This window comes from Corticium candelabrum, chromosome 17 (assembly GCF_963422355.1).
Source record: "Corticium candelabrum chromosome 17, ooCorCand1.1, whole genome shotgun sequence".
NCBI lineage: Eukaryota > Metazoa > Porifera > Homoscleromorpha > Homosclerophorida > Plakinidae > Corticium > Corticium candelabrum.
Window position 1 is genome coordinate 5691660 of NC_085101.1, and position 20000 is coordinate 5711659.

The 20000-nt window shown below is 42.2% G+C and overlaps 5 protein-coding genes across 6 annotated transcripts in view; 2 read left to right on the top strand and 3 right to left on the bottom strand.

Annotated features, from left to right (window-relative positions):
* LOC134192909 (golgin subfamily A member 4-like) overlaps positions 1 to 16794 on the top strand; it is a 21276-nt gene extending 4482 nt beyond the window's left edge. Inside the window, exons 10-43 of the mRNA XM_062661664.1 lie at positions 293 to 371; positions 424 to 525; positions 594 to 624; positions 682 to 745; positions 801 to 873; positions 1291 to 1353; positions 1410 to 1568; positions 1656 to 1712; positions 1977 to 2054; positions 2119 to 2940; positions 4299 to 4479; positions 4764 to 4874; positions 4937 to 5061; positions 6160 to 6233; positions 6414 to 6516; positions 6901 to 7053; positions 7108 to 7197; positions 7552 to 7749; positions 8115 to 8261; positions 8320 to 8367; positions 8734 to 8790; positions 8853 to 8951; positions 9115 to 9153; positions 9217 to 9297; positions 9624 to 9710; positions 9773 to 9820; positions 10428 to 15002; positions 15062 to 15108; positions 15314 to 15440; positions 15502 to 15604; positions 15661 to 15710; positions 15927 to 15977; positions 16035 to 16117; positions 16660 to 16794. Of these exons, the coding sequence (XP_062517648.1) occupies positions 293 to 371; positions 424 to 525; positions 594 to 624; positions 682 to 745; positions 801 to 873; positions 1291 to 1353; positions 1410 to 1568; positions 1656 to 1712; positions 1977 to 2054; positions 2119 to 2940; positions 4299 to 4479; positions 4764 to 4874; positions 4937 to 5061; positions 6160 to 6233; positions 6414 to 6516; positions 6901 to 7053; positions 7108 to 7197; positions 7552 to 7749; positions 8115 to 8261; positions 8320 to 8367; positions 8734 to 8790; positions 8853 to 8951; positions 9115 to 9153; positions 9217 to 9297; positions 9624 to 9710; positions 9773 to 9820; positions 10428 to 15002; positions 15062 to 15108; positions 15314 to 15440; positions 15502 to 15604; positions 15661 to 15710; positions 15927 to 15977; positions 16035 to 16112 (8200 nt within the window). The 3' untranslated portion in view covers positions 16113 to 16117; positions 16660 to 16794. The remainder of the gene's footprint in view (positions 1 to 292; positions 372 to 423; positions 526 to 593; positions 625 to 681; positions 746 to 800; positions 874 to 1290; positions 1354 to 1409; positions 1569 to 1655; positions 1713 to 1976; positions 2055 to 2118; positions 2941 to 4298; positions 4480 to 4763; positions 4875 to 4936; positions 5062 to 6159; positions 6234 to 6413; positions 6517 to 6900; positions 7054 to 7107; positions 7198 to 7551; positions 7750 to 8114; positions 8262 to 8319; positions 8368 to 8733; positions 8791 to 8852; positions 8952 to 9114; positions 9154 to 9216; positions 9298 to 9623; positions 9711 to 9772; positions 9821 to 10427; positions 15003 to 15061; positions 15109 to 15313; positions 15441 to 15501; positions 15605 to 15660; positions 15711 to 15926; positions 15978 to 16034; positions 16118 to 16659) is intronic.
* LOC134192773 (transmembrane protein 205-like) lies at positions 2873 to 4138 on the bottom strand. The gene is made up of 3 exons (XM_062661525.1): positions 4000 to 4138; positions 3770 to 3933; positions 2873 to 3345 (listed from the first exon to the last, which is right to left on the bottom strand). Exons 1-3 carry the CDS (start codon positions 4079 to 4081, stop codon positions 3070 to 3072), a joined length of 522 nt encoding a protein of 173 aa, XP_062517509.1. The 5' UTR covers positions 4082 to 4138; the 3' UTR covers positions 2873 to 3069.
* LOC134192772 (ADP-ribosylation factor 1) lies at positions 4210 to 6506 on the top strand. The gene is made up of 4 exons (XM_062661524.1): positions 4210 to 4479; positions 4764 to 4874; positions 4937 to 5061; positions 6160 to 6506. Exons 1-4 carry the CDS (start codon positions 4332 to 4334, stop codon positions 6319 to 6321), a joined length of 546 nt encoding a protein of 181 aa, XP_062517508.1. The 5' UTR covers positions 4210 to 4331; the 3' UTR covers positions 6322 to 6506.
* Positions 16795 to 17577: 783 nt separating the features above from the next.
* LOC134192784 (uncharacterized) lies at positions 17578 to 19608 on the bottom strand. The gene is made up of 7 exons (XM_062661542.1): positions 19392 to 19608; positions 19233 to 19325; positions 19080 to 19175; positions 18717 to 18803; positions 18560 to 18649; positions 18397 to 18483; positions 17578 to 18331 (listed from the first exon to the last, which is right to left on the bottom strand). Exons 1-7 carry the CDS (start codon positions 19482 to 19484, stop codon positions 17678 to 17680), a joined length of 1200 nt encoding a protein of 399 aa, XP_062517526.1. The 5' UTR covers positions 19485 to 19608; the 3' UTR covers positions 17578 to 17677.
* LOC134192783 (succinate--hydroxymethylglutarate CoA-transferase-like) overlaps positions 19608 to 20000 on the bottom strand; it is a 2348-nt gene continuing 1955 nt past the window's right edge. For both annotated transcript variants that reach the window (XM_062661540.1, XM_062661541.1), the window contains exons 8-9: positions 19944 to 20000; positions 19608 to 19890 (exon numbers count right to left, since the gene is read on the bottom strand). The exon at positions 19944 to 20000 is cut by the window's right edge and continues 110 nt beyond it. In XM_062661540.1, coding sequence (XP_062517524.1) covers positions 19709 to 19890; positions 19944 to 20000 — 239 coding nt within the window. In that variant the 3' untranslated portion in view covers positions 19608 to 19708. The remainder of the gene's footprint in view (positions 19891 to 19943) is intronic.

Here is a 20000-nt window from a genome sequence, read left to right on the forward strand (position 1 = left end):
GCTAATTACGTTTGATGTTTATCCATTGAAGGGTTGTTGTTTGTTTGTTTGTCCGTCTGTCTGTCTGTCTGTCTGTCTGTCCGTCTGTTTGTCTGTCCGTCTGTTTGTCTGTCTGTCTGTCTGTCTGTTTGTTCATTTGTTGTCTGTCTGTCTATCTGTCTGTCTATCTGTGTGTCTGTCTGTCTGTTTGCCTGTCTGTTTGTCTGTCTGTATGTCTGTCTGTTTGTCTGTGTGTCTTTCTTTTGTTTGTCCATCTTCTGTCTTATTATCACATTTTATATTCATCATCTAGAAATGAAATCGAACAAACATTAACGAGACTTAAGATGCTTGAACACAACCTGAATGAAAGAGAACGAGACCTCATTGATGTACACATTACCTCATCGCACTTTCGATTTTATGACATTTTATGTTTTAAAGAGAGAACTACACATCCGTGAACGAGAGAAAGAGCTTGAGCAGATGGTGCAGCTGAAAGCTCCAGAGGACCACGACATCCAGAGTTGGTCAGAGTGTGACGTCGTACGTGATGAAAATATCCATTGATTTTGTTTGCTTTTATTGTTTACAAACTGTTGTTGTTTGTGTAGTTTGTTTGGCTTCGTAATCTTGGAGTGTCTGGTTGGTCAATTTGTGTGATGTTTGTAGTGTGATTTTGGCATGTTTTTGTGTGTTTAGGATATGGCAGGGATCTGGCGATGTATGCACAGACGTTTTTGGATCATAATATTAGTGGTAGAAGGTGAGGTGGAATGGTAGACAGTGAAGGCAACTGGTGATTTGCTTTTGCTTGTCAGGCTGTTGATGTTGAGTGTTGATGACTTGAAGGCGATGGGAATATTGTCGGTCGGCCACAGGGTGGAGCTATTGGTAGGTAGACAAGGAAGGGTTGGATACACGGAGGGTGTGAAACTTTCTATTGGATTGTGTATTTGTTTGTGTCTTATTGTTGTTGTTTGTTGGTCACGTGGGTTTGTGCGCTTGGTTGTCATTGTCTGTGTCAGTATGTAACGTTTGTTGATTGGTTTGTCGTTTAGTTAAGCAGTCTGTCTGTCTGTCTGTCTCTCTGTCTCTCTGTCTCTCTGTCTCTCTGTATGTATGTATGTATGTTTGTCTGTCTGTGCGTCTGCCTGTCTGCAAAATCATGTATCACTATGTATGTATGTATGTATGTGTGTCTGTCTCTGTCTGTTGTTTGTCTGTCTGTTTATGTGTTTGTCTTCCTTCTACCTGTATTTGTGCTGTGTCTTTTACTTATAACTGCTAATTACGTACTCACTCTAACAGGATGAAATTGATAAATTACGAAAGCAAAACAGTCGGCTCAGAAATTTCCCTCCATTGACAAAAGTACTTGATTTATCTCATAATGAAATATTGGTCAATATTTGATATTAATGATGAAGGCAACAAGTCCAGGTAGTATGACTGCCTGTCCATATCGAGTTATTAATTTAACTCTGGAGGTTGGGAATTACTGCCGTCGTGGTGCTGAACCGAAGCAAATCAAATGGAAGATGTATCTTGAAGTTGATGGCGATGACTCTGCGCTTGTGCTGATTAGAGTGAGTCACGTGAATGTGTGACATTGTTATGCGGTTTTGGGTGGGTGTGGTCATATTTGCATTGTGTGGTGTCGGACTTCTTTATAGGAAGTGACGTTCATATTCTCAAAAGCAGTGCCTATTGATCTGGTTGTATTGCATCAGGTATGTTGTTGTTGTTGTTGTTGTTGTTGTTGTTGTTGTTGTTGTTGTTGTGTGTGTGTGTGTTGTGCATGTATGCGTACATGAGCGTGTGTGTGTGTTTGTGCATATGTGTGTGTGTGTGTGTGTGTGTGTGTGTGTGTGTGTGTGTGTGTGTGTGTGTGTGTGTGTGTGTGTGTGTGTGTGTGTGTGTGTGTGTGTGTGTGCATTTCTGTTTTCAGTCTTGCAGTACTTGCTTAGTATACTACCACTGCCCCTTGTTTTTAGCCACCATTTGTGATGGACAAATGGAGAGTTGGAAATCTCGGCCAAACCTTTACAGTCGAATGTGTCATCGCATACGAGGTCTCGTCTCTATCACATTTTCTCTACTGTAGACTCACCTGCATCTCAATGTTTCCTTTCCCAGGGAAATGTGAAGAAACCTCGCACAACACGCATTCTCCACGAAGTCGTGCTGGGCAATGAAGTTCCGCCTGCCATCGAGATGTCCATTCAACTGCAATTGAAGCGATTATCCACAGGCCCTCCATGGCCACCAGAATCTCGAGACAGCGGCATAAACATCGAATATGGATCAGTTGGAGGGAGCAGTCAGACACAGACGCCAACGGTGTCTGTAGATGCTGAGAGACATGCGACTGTATCTTTACAGAAAACCCGTCGAGGATCGTCTGCATCTGAAATAAGCGACGCGTCTCGATCGTATTCTCACACAGCGAAGACAAAATTGCAGTCAGTAAGCATGACTCCTGCTGGGGTGTGGAGCGACAAAGGCAACACAACTCTTGCCTTGGGGATTGGACCGTATTCTGGTCAAGGAAATACAAAAGTTCAACGATGGCCGATGGCTAAAGATGTGACAAGCCGCCCGTTAATTGTGGGCGTGTCCACTAGAAAGCAAACGCCCATAGAGCCAAGACCTGCTTCCCCTGATGTATGGAGTGGGTCGTCAAAGTCTCATGGAAATATAACGACTAAAGCGAGTGGAGATTGGAGTTCAAGAAGTAAACCGAGGGGGCAGCAAGCAAGTCATGAATTGGGGAGTAGACGAGATGACAGGTGGAAGAATGAGGCAAGGAGAGGAAGAGGAGGAGGAACTCAGCAAGGAAAGAGAGGGAAAGGAGCAGGGCAACGAGACTCTCAATCACTCAAAATACAGAAAAATGAAGGAACATTGAACGAGTATCGTCGCACAGCCAGCAACCCAGAAGCAAAATACAAACACAAATGAGACACAGAACTACTATGCTATCCATCATCTTTGCATGTCATGAAAAATTCTACAATTTAGTTGTTGATATTAATTATCTGGCAGATTTTTGACGTCAATATTGAATATTTCGTTTTCCTTATGAGTTTAATGCTGACAGAGATAGAAGCCGTGAACCAGCAGGCAGCCAAGTGATGCAACAAGTGCAAGAGCGGACATGCTGTGGTATTGGAAGAATGCCTTCTTTGCGTGTTGATATTTCTTGTTGCTGTCCAGTGGTGTCAGATTGGCTGTTTTGATTTCATCACCCAGACCTTCCTCTTTTTCAATCATGTGATATTCCATCATCAGATGAGTTGATGCAGGTCCAAGCCATAGTTGGTTCAATAATGTAGCGACCAGTGATCCACCGAGGAGAATGTACTAAATACAATATGTTACAGGATATATATGAAATAACGCACTCCTTCCAATAAATACTAATGTATTGTGAGATGCATACCTCCAATACAATAGTCTAATATTGTGAGATGCATCCCTCCAATATAATAGTCTAGTGTATTGTGAGATGCATCCCTCCAATACAATAGTCTAATGTATTGTGAGATGCATCCCTCCAATACAATAGTCGAGTGTATTGTGATGCATCCCTCCAATACAATAGTCTAGTGTATTGTAAGATGCATCCCTCCAATACAATAGTCTAATGTATTGTGAGATGCATCCCTCCAATACAATAGTCTAGTGTATTGTGAGATGCATCCCTCCAATACAATAGTCTAGTGTATTGTGAGATGCATCCCTCCAATACAATAGTCAAAGGCATGTTTTCCAAATACTTCAGAACCTGCATCTGCTCAGTTGGTGAGACTGCTGTAAGAGGGTGAGCCACTGCAAAACATCCTATCGACACCAAAGTAGCAATAGTGCCAACTCTAAAGAAAACCGGAAACAGTCTGCTCTGAATGTGTCCAAACTGGTGGCGCGTCACAGTTGCTCGCAGAACAAATCCTACATCAAACATCAAACATGTTGCAACGATTAATTAAAATTATAAACCAAAAACAGTGAAAATACCTTGCACCCCCAAAAGCCATGACTGTGCTCCAAACCAGAACGAATACGACACCAAATGACCAAACTCAAACAGTGTACTCATTCTCTAGGCACGTACAACGTCACGGAGCTTCCTACAAGCCTCACGTGCCAGACCAGCGTACACGCATAAACTCAGTAAATTGAAATCAATGCTAACTCTCATTCCAATGACGTCAACGCGATAACCAATCAAAGACGTCGTTCGACGTGGCACATGTGACGGTGGAGTTTCTGTCGTAGGCAATTCGACGTTCGTTTCTTTGTATCCGACTCCCTAGCAACTTCAGACGACTCGCTGTCGTGTATCTAAAATGGGTGGAGTGTTCGCCAAGTTGTTCTCTGGCCTGTTCGGCAAGAAAGAGATGCGCATTCTCATGGTTGGGCTAGACGCCGCCGGAAAGACGACTATTCTGTATAAATTGAAGCTAGGCGAGATTGTAACGACAATCCCCACCATAGGTACGTTCTAACAATGCGGGTCCCCTTTTTGGTACGTTTTCTGTTGCCGTGAAGCGCGCGCGTTCGCCCAGCACACACTGCGAAACGTTCGTCTTGTGATACTACTAGTTCTCTCATGTCGGTTTCGTCACTGAAACACAGGGTCCCTTTGTGGTGTTTCGGGTGTGTTTGGGGAGTAGCGCGCGTCTTTGGTTTTTTGGTGAGCCGACGTCTGATTGGACGGTTTGTTGGGTGGTTGGCGCGGCACTGACCAATGATTTCATTCATGATTTTATTCTTACAAGGATTCAACGTGGAAACAGTGGAATATAAAAACATTAGCTTTACTGTGTGGGATGTGGGTGGTCAAGACAAAATCCGGCCGTTGTGGAGGCATTATTTCCAGAATACTCAAGGTAAGATAATTTTTTCGGTCGTTATTTGAAATTTGTCATATTTTTATTTTTATTTGTTGTAGGCTTGATTTTTGTGGTCGACAGCAATGACAGAGAGCGACTGGGTGAAGCGAGAGAAGAACTAAACAGGATGCTGGGAGAAGATGAACTTAGAGGTGCAGCTCTTCTCGTGTTTGCAAACAAACAGGCAAGTGATTGACTACTTTATCGATTGATTGTTTATTTTGTCTGTCTGTCTGTCTGTCCGTCGGTATATTTCACAAATAATGATTACTACAGCCACATTGACTAATTGTAAAATTGATTACTAGGCTCTTCAGGGCCATTGAAAGCGAACCTAATATTTGAGTAAGAGAATCCGTTACATGATCGTTACAGCTAGAAGTAAAGCAGTTTTCTGTCTGTCTGTCTGTTTGTGTTTCTTTTTTCTACAATTCTATTTTTGCATCCCAGGATGCTGTGTTGTTTCTAATGACATAGATTTAAGAACCATGATGCAAGCAAGTACAGCTTTAATGCCACACTCTGGAACTTGCTCCTGATAATGGCTAATCTTAGTTTGCAAGATGCTGTTCACCTACTATCTTGGGCTGTTTTTCTGTGAAGATAGTTGTGTCTCAAAGGTTTCGCCTGACATATGCGCACGAACGTACCAGCCTACTAACCTACTAAAAGAGCCTGGCATAAAATAGACGAGTTGCATCACACAATAGGAGCCAGGGTGGGATGTGGCACCCTCGATATTAAAAGAGGTATGACCAAGAGCTAGAAGGGTGGAGCTGATTGTGTAATAAGAGCATGTCCCAGAGCATCTAGGAGAATCACTGATATGCTCTTTCTCTGTTGCTTGTCTGTCTTTCTGCAAGCATGTCGTTATTTGTTGGTCTCTGTCTGTGTGTGTATGGTATTTATGCATGTGATTGCCTTTGCACTGTACATGAGACATCAATACTTGCAGAAGCCACACATGTTATTCCGAGGAGAGAATTGTATATCTTTGTTCACTGGAGTGTCCCAGTTGGCCACACTTGATCCGGTGACCACAGTTGACTCACAGCTCCCACCGACGTCAATGGGGGTCTTTCGGCTGCAGTGAAAATGTTGAGTTTCTGCATCCATGTTTTCCAGGACCAAGACAACTCTTGCCCCAAATTTTTTAATGCTTGGTGTACCAATTTTGCATGATTATCTACCTATATGTTTGATGTCTAAATCTCGTTGTGTGTTGTATGTATGTTACCTGTTGTGCTTAGTGTAGAAGTATGACTTGTTTGTTATTTTTCAGGATCTACCCAATGCAATGAATGCGGCCGAAGTGACTGACAAATTGGGTCTACAGGCGTTGCGAGCTCGAACATGGTATGTGCAAGCAACATGTGCAACAAGCGGTGATGGCTTGTATGAAGGACTGGATTGGCTCTCAAATCAATTGAAGAATCAGAAGTAGTCGATTGCACTGACACATATCTTATGTTCATCCTTCGCGTTTTTTTATGTTATCGCTGTTGTGTATGTGTGATGATATTAATGTTCTCATAGCAGTATGGCGTGCACCTTCTGGGCTGCAGACTATCTCGTAGACAAAAATGTTTTGAACATTTGTGGTGTTACATTACAAGTGTGTATTGAAAAGATGTGTTGGGTGTGGTGGGGTGTTTGATGTGGTATTTCACTGATTCTCAGGGTTTTGGGCTGTATGACAGCAACTGTGCAAATACACTACCATGGTATATTAGATATCAATGACCATTCAAATGCAATGTAGCAATTTATTGTTGGTGTTGAATCAGTAGGTTTTTTCCGCATTGAGTATTGACTGTCAAAGCGAGATCCTCCCTCTGCTGTAACATGGTGTCCGGAATGGGATTCAAATTGCTTGCATGATCTAGACGGAAACACTTGCCGTCCCTAATTACCCGCGTAGTCTAGCAAACTGTTTCCGAAAAGAGTATGGTTACTGCAAATTATAGTTAGACAGTATGCATAATTTCTCGTTGAAGCCTGACCACACCACACGACTGCGCAGCATCCGTTCGCTGGACATACGGGCCTTCTCAATACTAAACCCCGCATATCCGATTTTAGTCAGCTTTTCTGTCAGATGTTCAAAGGATTGAAGAACAAATTACAAGAGCCAAACGCTGAAACGAAGCCACCAGCAACTGCATCCAAAACCACGGTAAGAGCATAGTAAATTGTTGCAGGGAATATTATCTGATTTTTTTGTGTTTAGTCTGATAAGTCGCTCGTTTCGTCGTCAAACGCACAGAAGGCGGTTGGAAAACATGATGAGCAGAGGGGCGATGCAGGAGGAGAGAGGGAGGTGAGTGTAGTTAGGGTTGGCGACACGTGGTCAATTTCTGTTGATGAGTTTAGTTTGATGAGTTGGGGTTGTCACTCTGTCTGTTTGTGTGTCTGTCTGTGTGGTTGGTTGGTTTGTCTGTTAGTGTGTCTGTCTGTCTTTGCTTGTGTTGCATGTTGTGTGGGTTATTCTGTCATGTTTGTCTACCTGCATGTAGCTACGTGGCCATCTTGTCTGTTGATCTTTTGCCATTCAGTCTGTTTTGTTGATTAGTTGGGGTGTTATGTTTATTTCTTTCCATACCTAACATTGCATAATTGTTAGTTACCTTAATTAAATAATAAACTCAAACACTTAAAACCCCTGATAAATTAGGGTGTGAAAAGTGCTACAAATGACAATACAGTTAAGACTGTTGTGGCACCTGCTCAATCTGAGACAACAAACACTAAAGAACCAGAACATGTAAATGTTACACAGAAGAAGGGAGATGAGCAGCAGCCACAGTCACAGATAAGCAGCATGTTTGGACGACTCAAGAAGAAAGTAGTTGATACGGCTACTGCTGTGAAGGTGAGAAGAGTTATTGGTTCTCGTTTCTGTATTGGTCTGTTTGTCTGTCTGCATGTTTGTGTAGCTGTTTTTTTGTTTGCTTGTCCATTTGTTTATGTGTCTGTTTAGTTATTAGTTTGTTTTTGTTTATCTGTGTTTTTATTTTGGCTATTTGTCTGACTTTGTATTGGTTAGCCTCGAACTTCCAGACCAGAGAGAATGTAAACTTTATGTATTGGTCTACTTGTTGTTTGTTTGATGGATTATTGGGTTTTTCTCTATTTTTGTCTGTCTGTCTGTCTGTCTGCCTATTGTTTTCTCTAGACTTTATGATAACAGTTTGTCTCTAACTATTGCTGTGTACTTTTTGCATCTATTTATTACAGTCTCCAGCTAAAGGTGGTGGTGACTCATCGAGTGAGGTGGAGGATCTGGATATAAACCAGTTGAATCAAATGACAAAAGACGAACTAGTGACATTTGCTACGAAACAAGCCAAACAGGCATACAGATATCGAGGTAGATTTAGTGAGGTAATCCGTAGCAAACAGTCACCATGTACGGCAAGGTATAACAAGATGGAATGGTTAGATGATGGAGTCATTCAAGACATTACAAAAGGAGAAGGAGAAGTTTGAGGTATGTGGTGATATTACGAGTGTCAAGGAAGGCAGTCCAATGTAGTTAAATCAGTTTGTGTGCATTGTTTGAAGGTGGCATGTGGTGTATGGGTTTGGTTGTAGGTGGGTTGATGTAGAGCTGGTTTGTACAGAATTATTTATATTTCTAGTGATTATAGACCAATTTAGATACAGACTAACTGCTACACAGACAGGCTGAGAAAATGGGTCAGCAGATAGAAAAACTGATTAATAGACAGACATACAGACAGACAGAAGGATGAACAGACTGACAAGTGGTTGAACAGACAAACACACGGATGGCAAGATTTCCAATAGAACTAGATTTGAGAATTTTTGAATTCACTTCCTGTGTTGTGTGCAGACGGCTTTACAGCAGAGCCAAGACCGTTCAATGAAACGAATAGCAGAAATGAAAGAAGTCAGATAACACATTTCTCTCTATGTTGTAGCGACACTTTCTATTGTGCATTTTTGTTTTAGGTTCAGCAACTTGATCAACAAGCCAAAGCTCATTTGGAGGAAAGTTTTCAGACAATGCTAGAGGAGAAAGATCATACGATCAGTACTTTACAGACACAGGTGCATTTTCTTGTGTGTACGTTTGTATGTATTTATGTCTATCTGTTAGTTTGTTTGTTTGTTTGTTTGTATGTTTGTGTTTGTGTATTGCCTGTTTGTTTGTTTGTATGTTTGTTTGTTCCTTTGTCTGTTTATCAGATGATTGACAATCTGTTTCTATCAGGTTCAGTTGTTGAAAGAGCATCAAACTCAAGCAGCAACTGTAAGCTTTCACATTGTCGTTTTACACTTTTGGCATCAATCATAGACCATTCTGTTCTCTTAGGAACATACAAGTGATGGCTCATCCAGTGAAGTAAGCAGCACGTCTGCTGATCAAACCAAAATCAAAGCACTTGAACAAAAGGCAAGCATACTTTTTGGGTGGCTTCTTGAACACTTTGTCTCTACAGAGCAAATTAGTAGTAAAATAAGATTTGCATGACTAATTGATTTTATTAGGGTAATTGTTGTTTACAAGTCTGGTAATTTTCTTAGAGGGTGCTTGAGGATAGATTGCATGGTTACAGGCAAATGGTGTTTACAGTAGTGCTTGAACATGTGATCAGATCATATTGTTGTCTGTCTGTCTACTTTCCTTCCTTTCTCCCTTCATTCCTGCCTGCCCGCCTGTCTGTATTTTTGTTCAATTTGTGTGCATGCATGTGATAATTGATATCATTATGTATTTAGATTCAAAAGCTGGAAATGTTTTTGACTAAATGTAAAGACAGTGTGAAGCAGAGCAAAGAAAAACAGGCTCAACTACAGGAAGAGAAGGTCAGCTACTGTCTTTTTAGTGTATTGCTGATCAGATTGGGATACAGTGTGTGCATGTGCAGGAGCTCCTACAAGCTCAGTTGGAAGAAAAGTCTAAAGCCTTTACTGAGGTGCGAGTATGATTGCCACTGTGTGTGTGTGTGTGTGCGTGCGCGCGTGCGCGTGTGTGTGTGTGTGTGTGTGTGTGTGGGCGGGTGGGCACTGTGGAGCAGTTGGTAGAGCGTTGGTGATGACATTTGGGATCTTGTATTCCGTGATGAGGGTTGAAGGTTCGATCCCGGTGGAGGCTACACTGTCGCAGTTTCCTTGAGCAAGAAACTCACCCACACTGGCTTCTCTCGACTCAGGAGTATAAATGAGTACCTGGTCATTGACTGGGGTGGACAAGACCGCTGGCTTGGCAGCAACATTATGCAGCAGACGGGTACGTGTGGGCCTTGGTGTCCAGTCCGAGAGCTGCACCATATGTCAGTGCCTTTGGATGACTCTGGCCAAGCTCCAGGTGGATTGTAGCGCTGGTCCTAAGACTTCATGTATCACATGGAGGCCCTGTCTCTGAGGCAGGGGGAGCCATCTTCGCAACTGACCTCAAGGTCAACGTCGAAAGACGTGAAGGGCTTAACATTTGTCCATTTGTGTGTGTGTGTGTGTGTGTGTGTGTGTGTGTGTGTGTGTGTGTGTGTGTGTGTGTGTGTGCATGTAATTGTTTTTGTCTAGAGTGACACAACTGCATTGTTGCTGGAAGAACTCAAGAAAAAACATGAACATGAACTGTCAAAGGCAAATGCAGACCATGCAGCTGTTGTGGAAGCTCTTCAGAAAAGCAAACTAGAAGTTGTTCAAATGATGACAGAAGACAAAGAGGCAGCTCTGACCCAACTGAAATCAGACATGGAAACCAAACTTAAAACTAAAACTGATGAGTCAGTGGAAGAAACCATTAGAAGATTGAAAGCAACTGTTCTTTCTCAAGAGAAGGAGAGAGATGAGGTTGTGGAGAAGATGAGACAAGAGAAAGATGATGCTGTGGAGAATGTGAAGAAGGAGAAGATCGAGGCGATAACTGCTGAACGAGAGGAGAAGAAACAGATTGTGGTTGAAATGAAGAAACAGAGACAGAAAGATGTTGAAAAGATGAAGGCTCGGGTTGAGACACTGATGGCTGAGAAACAGAAGGCACATGACGAAGAGATGGCAGATGCTCAACACAAATACGATGAGATTTTGAAGAAGAAAGATGGAGATGTAGAAGTGAAAATAAGAGAACTAAGGCGGACACTTGATGTAATGCAGAAGGACAAGGAAGAGACATTTAGTGAGATGAAGAGGAGCAAAGAGGTTGCACTGATGGAGATGGATCGTATTCATCAAGAGGCGCTGGATGAGAGCAAAAGGCAAAGGCAACAGGAAATGACAGCAAAAGAACAAGAAATAGTTGAAAAGCAGACAGATCTGGATGCAGCTGTGGAATCAATGTTGAAGCTGAAGGAGGAGAACAAAGCGGCAATGAATGCATTAACTTCGGAAAATGAGAAAATGATGGAGAAGTTGAAGAGTGAGATGAAGAGACAGGTGGAAGAGTTGCAGGCTGAATTAGAAGAAACGAAGTCAAGACTGACAGAAGTGATTCACACATCCACACAATATCAAGATCAGTTAGAGAAGCAAGGAGGAGATAGTCAGCAATGTGAGGAGTTAAAGGCATTGCTGTTGGACATGGAGAAGAATTTGCAAGAAACAAGGAGTCTTATGGAAGACAAAGAGAAGTCACTACAACATGCTGATGAACAAGTGGAAAAGATGAAGTTGACACACAAAGAGCAGTTAGACAAAGTCACATTAGAGCATCAAGAGAAGATTGCAGTGTTAGAGAAAGAGCACAAGGAAAAAGTCAAGGAACTTGAGGCAAGACATGAAGTGAGTTTGAAACAAAAACTGGAAGAAACAGGAAGTGAAGTTGAGACAAAAGCAAACGAAAAGGTTTTGAAGCTTGAAAAAAGCAGGCAGCAGCTGGAGTTGCAGCTGTCAAATGTTGAGCTATCAACACAAGAAGAAATTAACAGATTACAGACAGATCTACAGGCAAAGAGCAATGAGATCAAGTTACTACAAGGGACAATAGAAGAGAACCGACTGGGAACAAGTCAATTACAGAATGATATGGAATCGTTAAGACAGTCAGAGAAGAAACTCGTAGACAAGATTGAGAGGCAAGATCAAGAAATTGTTGAGCATTTAGAGTCCATAGCAAGAGAACAAGAACAGCTTTCTGACTTGAAGAAACAACTGGAAGACTTGCATCAACAGGTTAACCACAATGAAGAGAGACATCAAGAAACAAGAAAAGAACTAGATGCAGCTTTGAATGAGGCAAGAGATGCAGAGAAGCGTTTGACAGATCGAGAAAAGGAATTTGAGCAGCAGCTGCTTGCTATGGAAGAAGACAAGAAAGCAACTTTTGATAAATTGGCAAAGGATTATGCTACACAACATCGAGAGAAGATGAGTGAATTGAAGAAGAGAGCAGAAACGAAAATAGCTAACATACAGAAACAGCTGGACGAGAAACAGGAGGAAATGGCTCGAATTGAAGAAAATCTGAGTGCCGAGAAGAGTGCTGTGTTCTCACAGACTGAGCAGCTTAATGCAGCACTTCATGAAGCAAGAGAGAAATATGAAAATGAACTCGAAGCATCTAAGAAGAAGTGGAGGGATGATCTTGGCGTGAAAGAGTCTGAGATGAAATCACTGCAGCATACGGTTATGGATATGACAGCAGAGAAAGAAGGAAACACATTGCAGCTTGAACAAATGTCAAACATGCTGGAAGAAAAGGACGCTCTCTTGGTGTCACAACAGGAAAAATTTGAGATCAAAACATTTGAACTGGAAGAGCAGCTGCAGGAGAAAACACGTGATGTGGAAAAAGCAAGAGAATGGGAAACAAAGTGTCATGAGATGGAGGAGCAAGTTAGACTTGTGACAGCAGAATTAGAAGGAAAGCATGACAGCTTAGTTGAGCAGTTAAAGGTTACACATACAAATGAACTTGAAGTAGTAAAGCAGCAGGTGAAAGATGAGATTTCATCAAATTCACAGTTTGAGATGGCAAGAGTGACAGACAGGCATCACAAAGAGCTAGAGGCAAAGCATGAGGAGCTTGCCAGACAAACAGAAGAACTAAACAAGTTAAAGAAAAGTGTAGAAAAGCTAAAGGAAGATAATGATGGCTTGATGTCTCAAATTGAGAGTCTAGAAGCACAAAATGCTGCTGTGATGGAAGAGAGGAATGTAGCCATTCAGTCATTACCAGAACAAACTCTAGAGCTTGAGGACCTTCAACAGAGACTCAGTGATCAGGAGAAACTGATGATGATTGAAGTTAATGTGAAAGAGAATGTGCAAGGGCTGCTGAAAGCAGCAGAAGATGAGACATCTCGTCTTACAAATGAACAATCAAGGCTGAACGAGGAGAAGGTTGTTGTTGAGAAACATTTGGAAGAAGAGAAAACAAGAAACAACAATCTGGAGACTGTCGTGATGCAGCAAGAAGAGAAAATCAAAGAGCTGCAAGCAATGCAGCTGGAACTAATTTCAAAACTTGAAGATGCGCAAGTACTTCTTACAGATACACAAGGACGGCTGATAGCTGAGGCAGAAGAAAAAGAAAGCCTGGGGAAACAAAGAGAAGAGGAGGTCGGTCAACTGCAGGAAAAAATCATTGCATTGGAGAAAGAGCAGGAAACTCTGATGGACCAACAGGCACAGGACATGGATAATCAAAGCAAGACAAAATTGGCTGAATTAAAAAAAAAGGCAGAGTCAAAGATTGCAAGTGTGAAGAAGCAATACAGTGAACAGTTGGAAAAAAGAGGGAAAGAATTAAGGGAGCAACATGAGCTGCAGGTGAATGAGCTGACAGCTGAATGGGAGGGTCGAATAAAGGAAATCGAAGCAAGTCACTATGATAGTTTGGCAGGTCTGCAAGAAGAGCAAAAAGCTACAGCAACTGCAGTGGCTGACAAGCATGAAGGACGCGTTAAACAATTAGAAGAAACTGTTAATAGTCTGCAGGTTCAAATTAAAGAGAAGGACAGTGAGGCCAAGGAAGCAAGAGAATCGCTTGAGCAAATCTACAAGGAGACAATGCAGAAGGAAAGAGTAGAGCTCGAAGAGAAGGTGATGAGTTTGAGAAACGAGAAAGATGATGTTGATCGGTTGTTGTCTGAAAAAGAAGCTGAACACCAAGCAGCAATGATGAAACTGCAGGAACGGTTGACATCTGAACTCGACAAGATGAGAAATGAACACCAGGAGTCAATATCACATCAAATAGATGAGATGAAAACACAAGTCAAGGAACAGTTTGTTCATGAAATGGATGAACTGAAGGAAAGTCATCAACAGCAGTTGTTCGATGTTGAGACACGGTATGAACAGCAAGCAATGCTTGCAATGGAAAGCCAGCAGAAACTGGAACTAATGAGCAGTGAGAGAGATGAAGTAGAGGCTCGATATCAGAAGAAACTGCAAGATGCAGAGTCTGAAGCCGAGGAGCAAATTAGTGAGGCATGGACAGAGCGAGATAGATTGGAGAATCAGGTGATTAAGTTGGAGGCTTCCTTCAAACAACAGATGGCTGCAAAGGACGAGGAAATGAAAATGACAAAAGCTCAGTTTGTGACTGATAGAAATTCACTAGAGATGGAGAGGAAGAAAACGAGGGATCAAGTCGAAGAGCTGGAGAATGAAGTTATGAGACAGAAGGATGGAGTAAGACAAGCACAAGAGAAACTAGCAGAACTAAAAAAGAAAGCAGAGTCCAAACTGGGCACAATGAAGAAACAATTCACAGCCAAACTAGAAGAGAAAGAGAACGAACTGCTGGCTGTAAAATCTCAGACTGAATTATGTACAAACGAGGAGAGAAATTATTGGCAAACAGAAATGGAGAGGTTACAAGTACAGCACAACAAGGAGATGGAAACTTTGAAGATTCAGGTGACTGAAACAGAACAGCATACAGTGGACAGTAGCAGCAGAACTGTTGAGGTAGAAGCACTACAGAAAGAGAAAGACGTTTTGTGTCGTTCTCTGGAGGAGCAGAAGGCTGAGTATCAAGAAAAGAGTGGCAGACTGAAGGCAGAATTGGAATCAAAGATGAAGGATGCTGCGATGGAAATTGAGAGACAGAAGAATGAACATCAACAAGAATTGGTAGCATCTAGGGAACAACATGAAAAGGAAATGGAAGTGCTTGTGAGTCGTGTGAAGGAGAGAGATGCTGAGGAGGTGGTAACTGTGTGTAAGATGTGCGGTCTCTTCAAATCTAATTTATGTGATTGTTTTAGCAGAAGTTTAGTGTAGAGCAGTCAAGAGTGGAAGTGTTAGCATTGAGGTAGGGATATTAAACAACAGAATGGTATATAATGAATCAGTAGATGGGTGGGTGGGTGGGTGATAGGACGGGTGGATAAGTGGGTGGTGGGTGGATAGACAGAGACAGACAGACAGACAGACATAAAGGCAACTGCTGACACAAACACATGTTTGTAAAACCTGAACTCTTTGTCTAAAATTACACTGTTGATTGATTTTAATAGCTCTGAACTTGAAGAAAGACGGAAGAGAATCAACTCACTAGAAAATGCACTACAAGAATACAAGAAAACAATCAGAGCAAACAAACAGAATCAAGAACTCACAAGCTATCAGAACCAACAGTTGCAGGTACATTCTGTTTATGTGCATTATAGGTGTGAGCATTGTTACATGCTTTCTTACCGTACAGACGCAGCTTCATGAGGTGCAGATGCGAATCAACGAGCAGGAAAAACGGCTTGTAGAATTGGAGCAGGAGAAAGACGACTTGATGAATGACAGCATGAGATCGCGTATTGAATGTTATGTGTGGTGAGAGGGTTATGCGTTTGATGGTTTGTTGTTGTAGTTGACACTTCTATGGTTGCACCAATGGGCTTGCCTGCCCCTGAGTTGGAGGTGAATGATCTTAGTTGTGATATAGACACACACACACACACACACACACACACACACACACACACACACACACACACACACACACACACACACACACACACACACACACACACACACACACATACACACACACACACACACACACACACACACACACACACACACACACTACACCACACACACACACTGTTTGCCTACATATGTAATCTCTTTTAGTATTTGAGGAATGTGCTGCTTGAGTATCTAACCGGTGGACGCGATCGCAAGGTTTGCTTCTGTAACTTCTCATTTCCATTCAATCAACTCTTTACTCATTTGTAACAGAATCTCATCAAGGTTATTGTAGCCGTTTGCCGCTTCTCGGATGAGCAAGCTCGCAAGGTTTTCAGTCAAGCTGTCTGAGACAGGTTAGATGAAATTAGTGTTGTCATAGAGTAGCCACTTGAGGGCAATATGTGGCAAACGTAAACGTAAATGTGAAGAGATTTGACACACTATTGCAATATTGTGTGGAAGAGACAGTATTGATTGTTAACAGTATGTGACAGTATTGTGAGATGTGATTGTCTGTTAGTTTGTTTGTTTGTCTGTGTTTGTTTGTCTGTTTGTTTGTTTATCTGTTTGTTTGTTTGTCTGTGTTTGTTTGTCTGTTTGTTTGTCTGTCTGTTTGTTTGTGTGTGTGTTATTTGTCTGTCCTTTTGATGTCTGTTTGTTTATCCTGTTTGTCTGTTTACATTTTGTGTATTACTTGTTTGTTTGATTATGTGTTTGTTTGCTTATCTGTTCATATGGTTGTTTGTCTGTTTGCATTTGTTGGTTTGTTTGTTGGTCTCTTTATCTTTGTTTATTTTGTCTGTCTGTTTTGTTTATTCATTTGTCTCTGTCTCTGTTTATTTGTTTCTCTGCTTTACTGTTTGTTTTCTAACTGATGTTGTTTCTTTCACTACAGAATTGATTTGTGAAACTGCTGGAGCTATGATTGTAAAGTGTAGGTAATAATTTGTATGAATTTGGTTCAGTGAAGTTCCAGTAATTGATTGTAATACAAACAGACGACAGTGAAATACACTCTTTCTGTGTTGACTTTACACACTTAATTGTTCTGTGTGTGTGGCTCTCTATTTTTACATAATCAGCGCTGCATGTGATGCAGCCCTGGAGGGAAAGAGCATGCATAAAATTATACCCATAACTTTACTGATTTGGCTTGTTAGAATGTCATGTGTTTGTGTCACGTGATTTTATGCATGTCTATCTATTGTTGTATATATTTTATACGTTTTTGTAATTTGTGTGTCAGTATGTGTATATGTTCGTGTGTTCTGTTTGCAATTCAGTTTGTATTTGGACTCATGACATGTCTCACCGTTCCTTTGTTGTTCTCGGATTGTCAAGACCGATTGCCTTGCTGAACCGAGTCTTGACTATTTGGGAATGGCAAGTTTGTGTGATGAGAATGATCATGAGTCATTTTGTACCACAAAGTGGGGATATATATGCAAGAGTCGGTATCACCTTTGTATGTCACATGATTACCTTGTGATATCAAGTATGTACACTGTCACTTCAAACTGTCAACTTGTGTCATTTTTACTCAACACAAAGGCAAAAGTGTAGCTGCAATAGTAGTTCAGCAATAGTGAGACAAACGGTGTGGTGATGCAACCACAATGCCTAGTCCAATTGACAGGGTTAAAACGGAGTCTTATGGATTAGGAAGACTTGTATTTATTATGGCACATCAGTGTGTGTGTGTGTGTGTGTGTGTGTGTGTGTGTGTGTTTGTGTGTGTGCATGCGTGCGTGCACACACGCTCGCTCACGAGTGCATGCATGCACAAGCATCTTGACAACACGGCCACACATGATGCTGCACCACAGAACAGTTGTCCATTGTTTCATTAAAAGCAAAAAGAAATGTAATACTGACAAGAGCACAAAGTCAAATAATAGAAAGCTCAAAGCTCTCTACACGATCTGCTGAGGAACGTGGTTACCGTGACCACCACATGGCTGAACCAAAGGCCCAAATGCTGGAGGCGCAACATTGCCCTCACCGATGAAAGAATACAAACGACAGTTGGCATCATGAGCATTGCCTAGTCCTCCAGTGTGATAGCTTAGTGAATTCATATGCCTTAGGGGAACCGGATGGGATAATGATGATGCCACGGACATAACGGCCATGTGCGTTATATCTTCTGTAGACTGCTGCAGACAAACATTCTCTGGCAAGGCTTCGTGTCTTGGAATCTGTTGGTTGATATTAATAAAAGCTTCGTTTGAATTTCCGTACTGCCAGCAGGTCGAGTTGCTGATCACATTCGGTGCACTGGACCCTCGCTCGAATGGTCTTTTATTTGGTTTTGCACATGCAGTGATTGTACGTCCGCTATCATCATAGCTTACACTGTAAGGTCTGATGGCGGGTTTTGCAGCGAACCATGACGTTGCTGTGGGTGATTTTAGTGATGAGTTCCCGGATGGTCGAGATCTTGCTGTACAATTTGTAGGCGAATGCGGCGATGAATGTGAGGAAATATTCGAACAGTTTGATGCAATGGACGACGTCGATGATGCTCTTTTTACAGTGGTAGCGAACAACCCATCCGGTTTGTAAAACTAGAAGAAAACAACATTCACTCATACCGTTGTCATGGCACTCCCCACAAAATCAGGCGGCATACCAGTTCTAATTCAGCTGTAGCTGTTGTGTTAGCCAATCGGCGCTGAGCCCGCTCAAACGAACGACGTTGCCGCTCCTCTTCTTCTTTCTGTAAAAACCACAAGCCAAGACGCCAACCTAGAGGCTCGTACGCTACAACAACTCGTCGAATATTAGCGACAAACTTCTTTCAACAACTTCTCCTGTTCCTTTCTTCTGTTTCGTTCTTGTTTTTTGCGCGCCTTTTTCTCTTTCTTCTCCTCTTCGCGTTTTTCCTAGCCCCAGATGGCGTAAATACGCGTAATTACCTCAAACAAGCAACACCAGATGCTAGTGAATCACCAGTTCACGCTTTCTCTCTTCTTCCGTATTTCGTATCTCCTCTTCTCTACGTTTTCGTACTTCTTCCGCATCGAGCGACACTGGAACCTAATAATGCCGGCACTTCAGCCTAAATAAGCAACAACAACGCAAACAACCCATCCCCTCCCCCCAGGGTATCCAGACCCAAGGGTCCAACTTCGCGTTCTCTTGGCTAATCTAACATGCTAAGACGTTGCATTCTTCCTTCGTTAGAAAGTTAATCTAAATACTAAACATATGAATACTACGTCTAGCGACTAGATACAAAACAAAGACGACCGAGACGGTCAATAGCCCTACCCCTCCCCCCACGGGTATGAGTTACCAGCAGCGCTTACTCACCTGTTGAGTCACTACAGTCCCTTTCCTTTTCTTCTTCGTGCCGTGAATTGTTTCCGCACTCCGTTTAGCCATTCGTTCAACGTCTTTCACGTGGCTCTACGAAAAACAAGTGCATGAGGACAATCGAGGCGACGGAAAATACTGACAACACACCTTCACATGCTGCTCGTTGACCAAAACGCGTCGGCTCAGCCGATTAGCAGTCAGCGTTATTACAACAGCAGAAAAGATGAGACTCTCGAATGACTGAAATTGGAACGAAACGGAAAGTTGGATAAGGTCATTACGAGCGTTGGCTCTCTCGCCGCTCACCTGTGTGATGAGAGGCACAATGACGCAGCCGACGACCGAGCCAAAGACGCACAAAACGCTGTACTGGTCGAAGAATCCCTTGGCAGCAGACATCTTTATACGGGTATCTACCGCAAACAACCGGTGTCGAAAGTTGGCCAATCAAGTAAACCGGAACGTCTGGTGAGTGGATCGGTAATCTAACAGACTGACTGACACAAAACAACAGGCTTGGTGTATCCGGGGAATTTCTAACAAACAACCAATAACAGTGACGTCATATTGCAGTCTGGACAAATGCAGATTGGGCACGTGCGCTGCCACGTGTATCTCTACAACTAGGCAGCTGTAGTAAATTTCTCACCAGCATGCAGCTGGATGGTACGAGACTTATTCAAAGTATCAACAGTGTCTCTATCGTATCCTAAAGTCGAGAGCAATATTTCTTCAGTGTGCTCGCCCAGTAATGGAGGCGGAAGTCGTACTTCTGGATCAACATCACTATACTGCACAGGATGACCTAAAACGAAAACATTTTATTTTTTAATCTAAATATATTAACTTCATGCTAACCAATGATGTGGACTCGGTTTCCATCGTTTTGTTCGATTTCTCGAACCAATTGGGAAT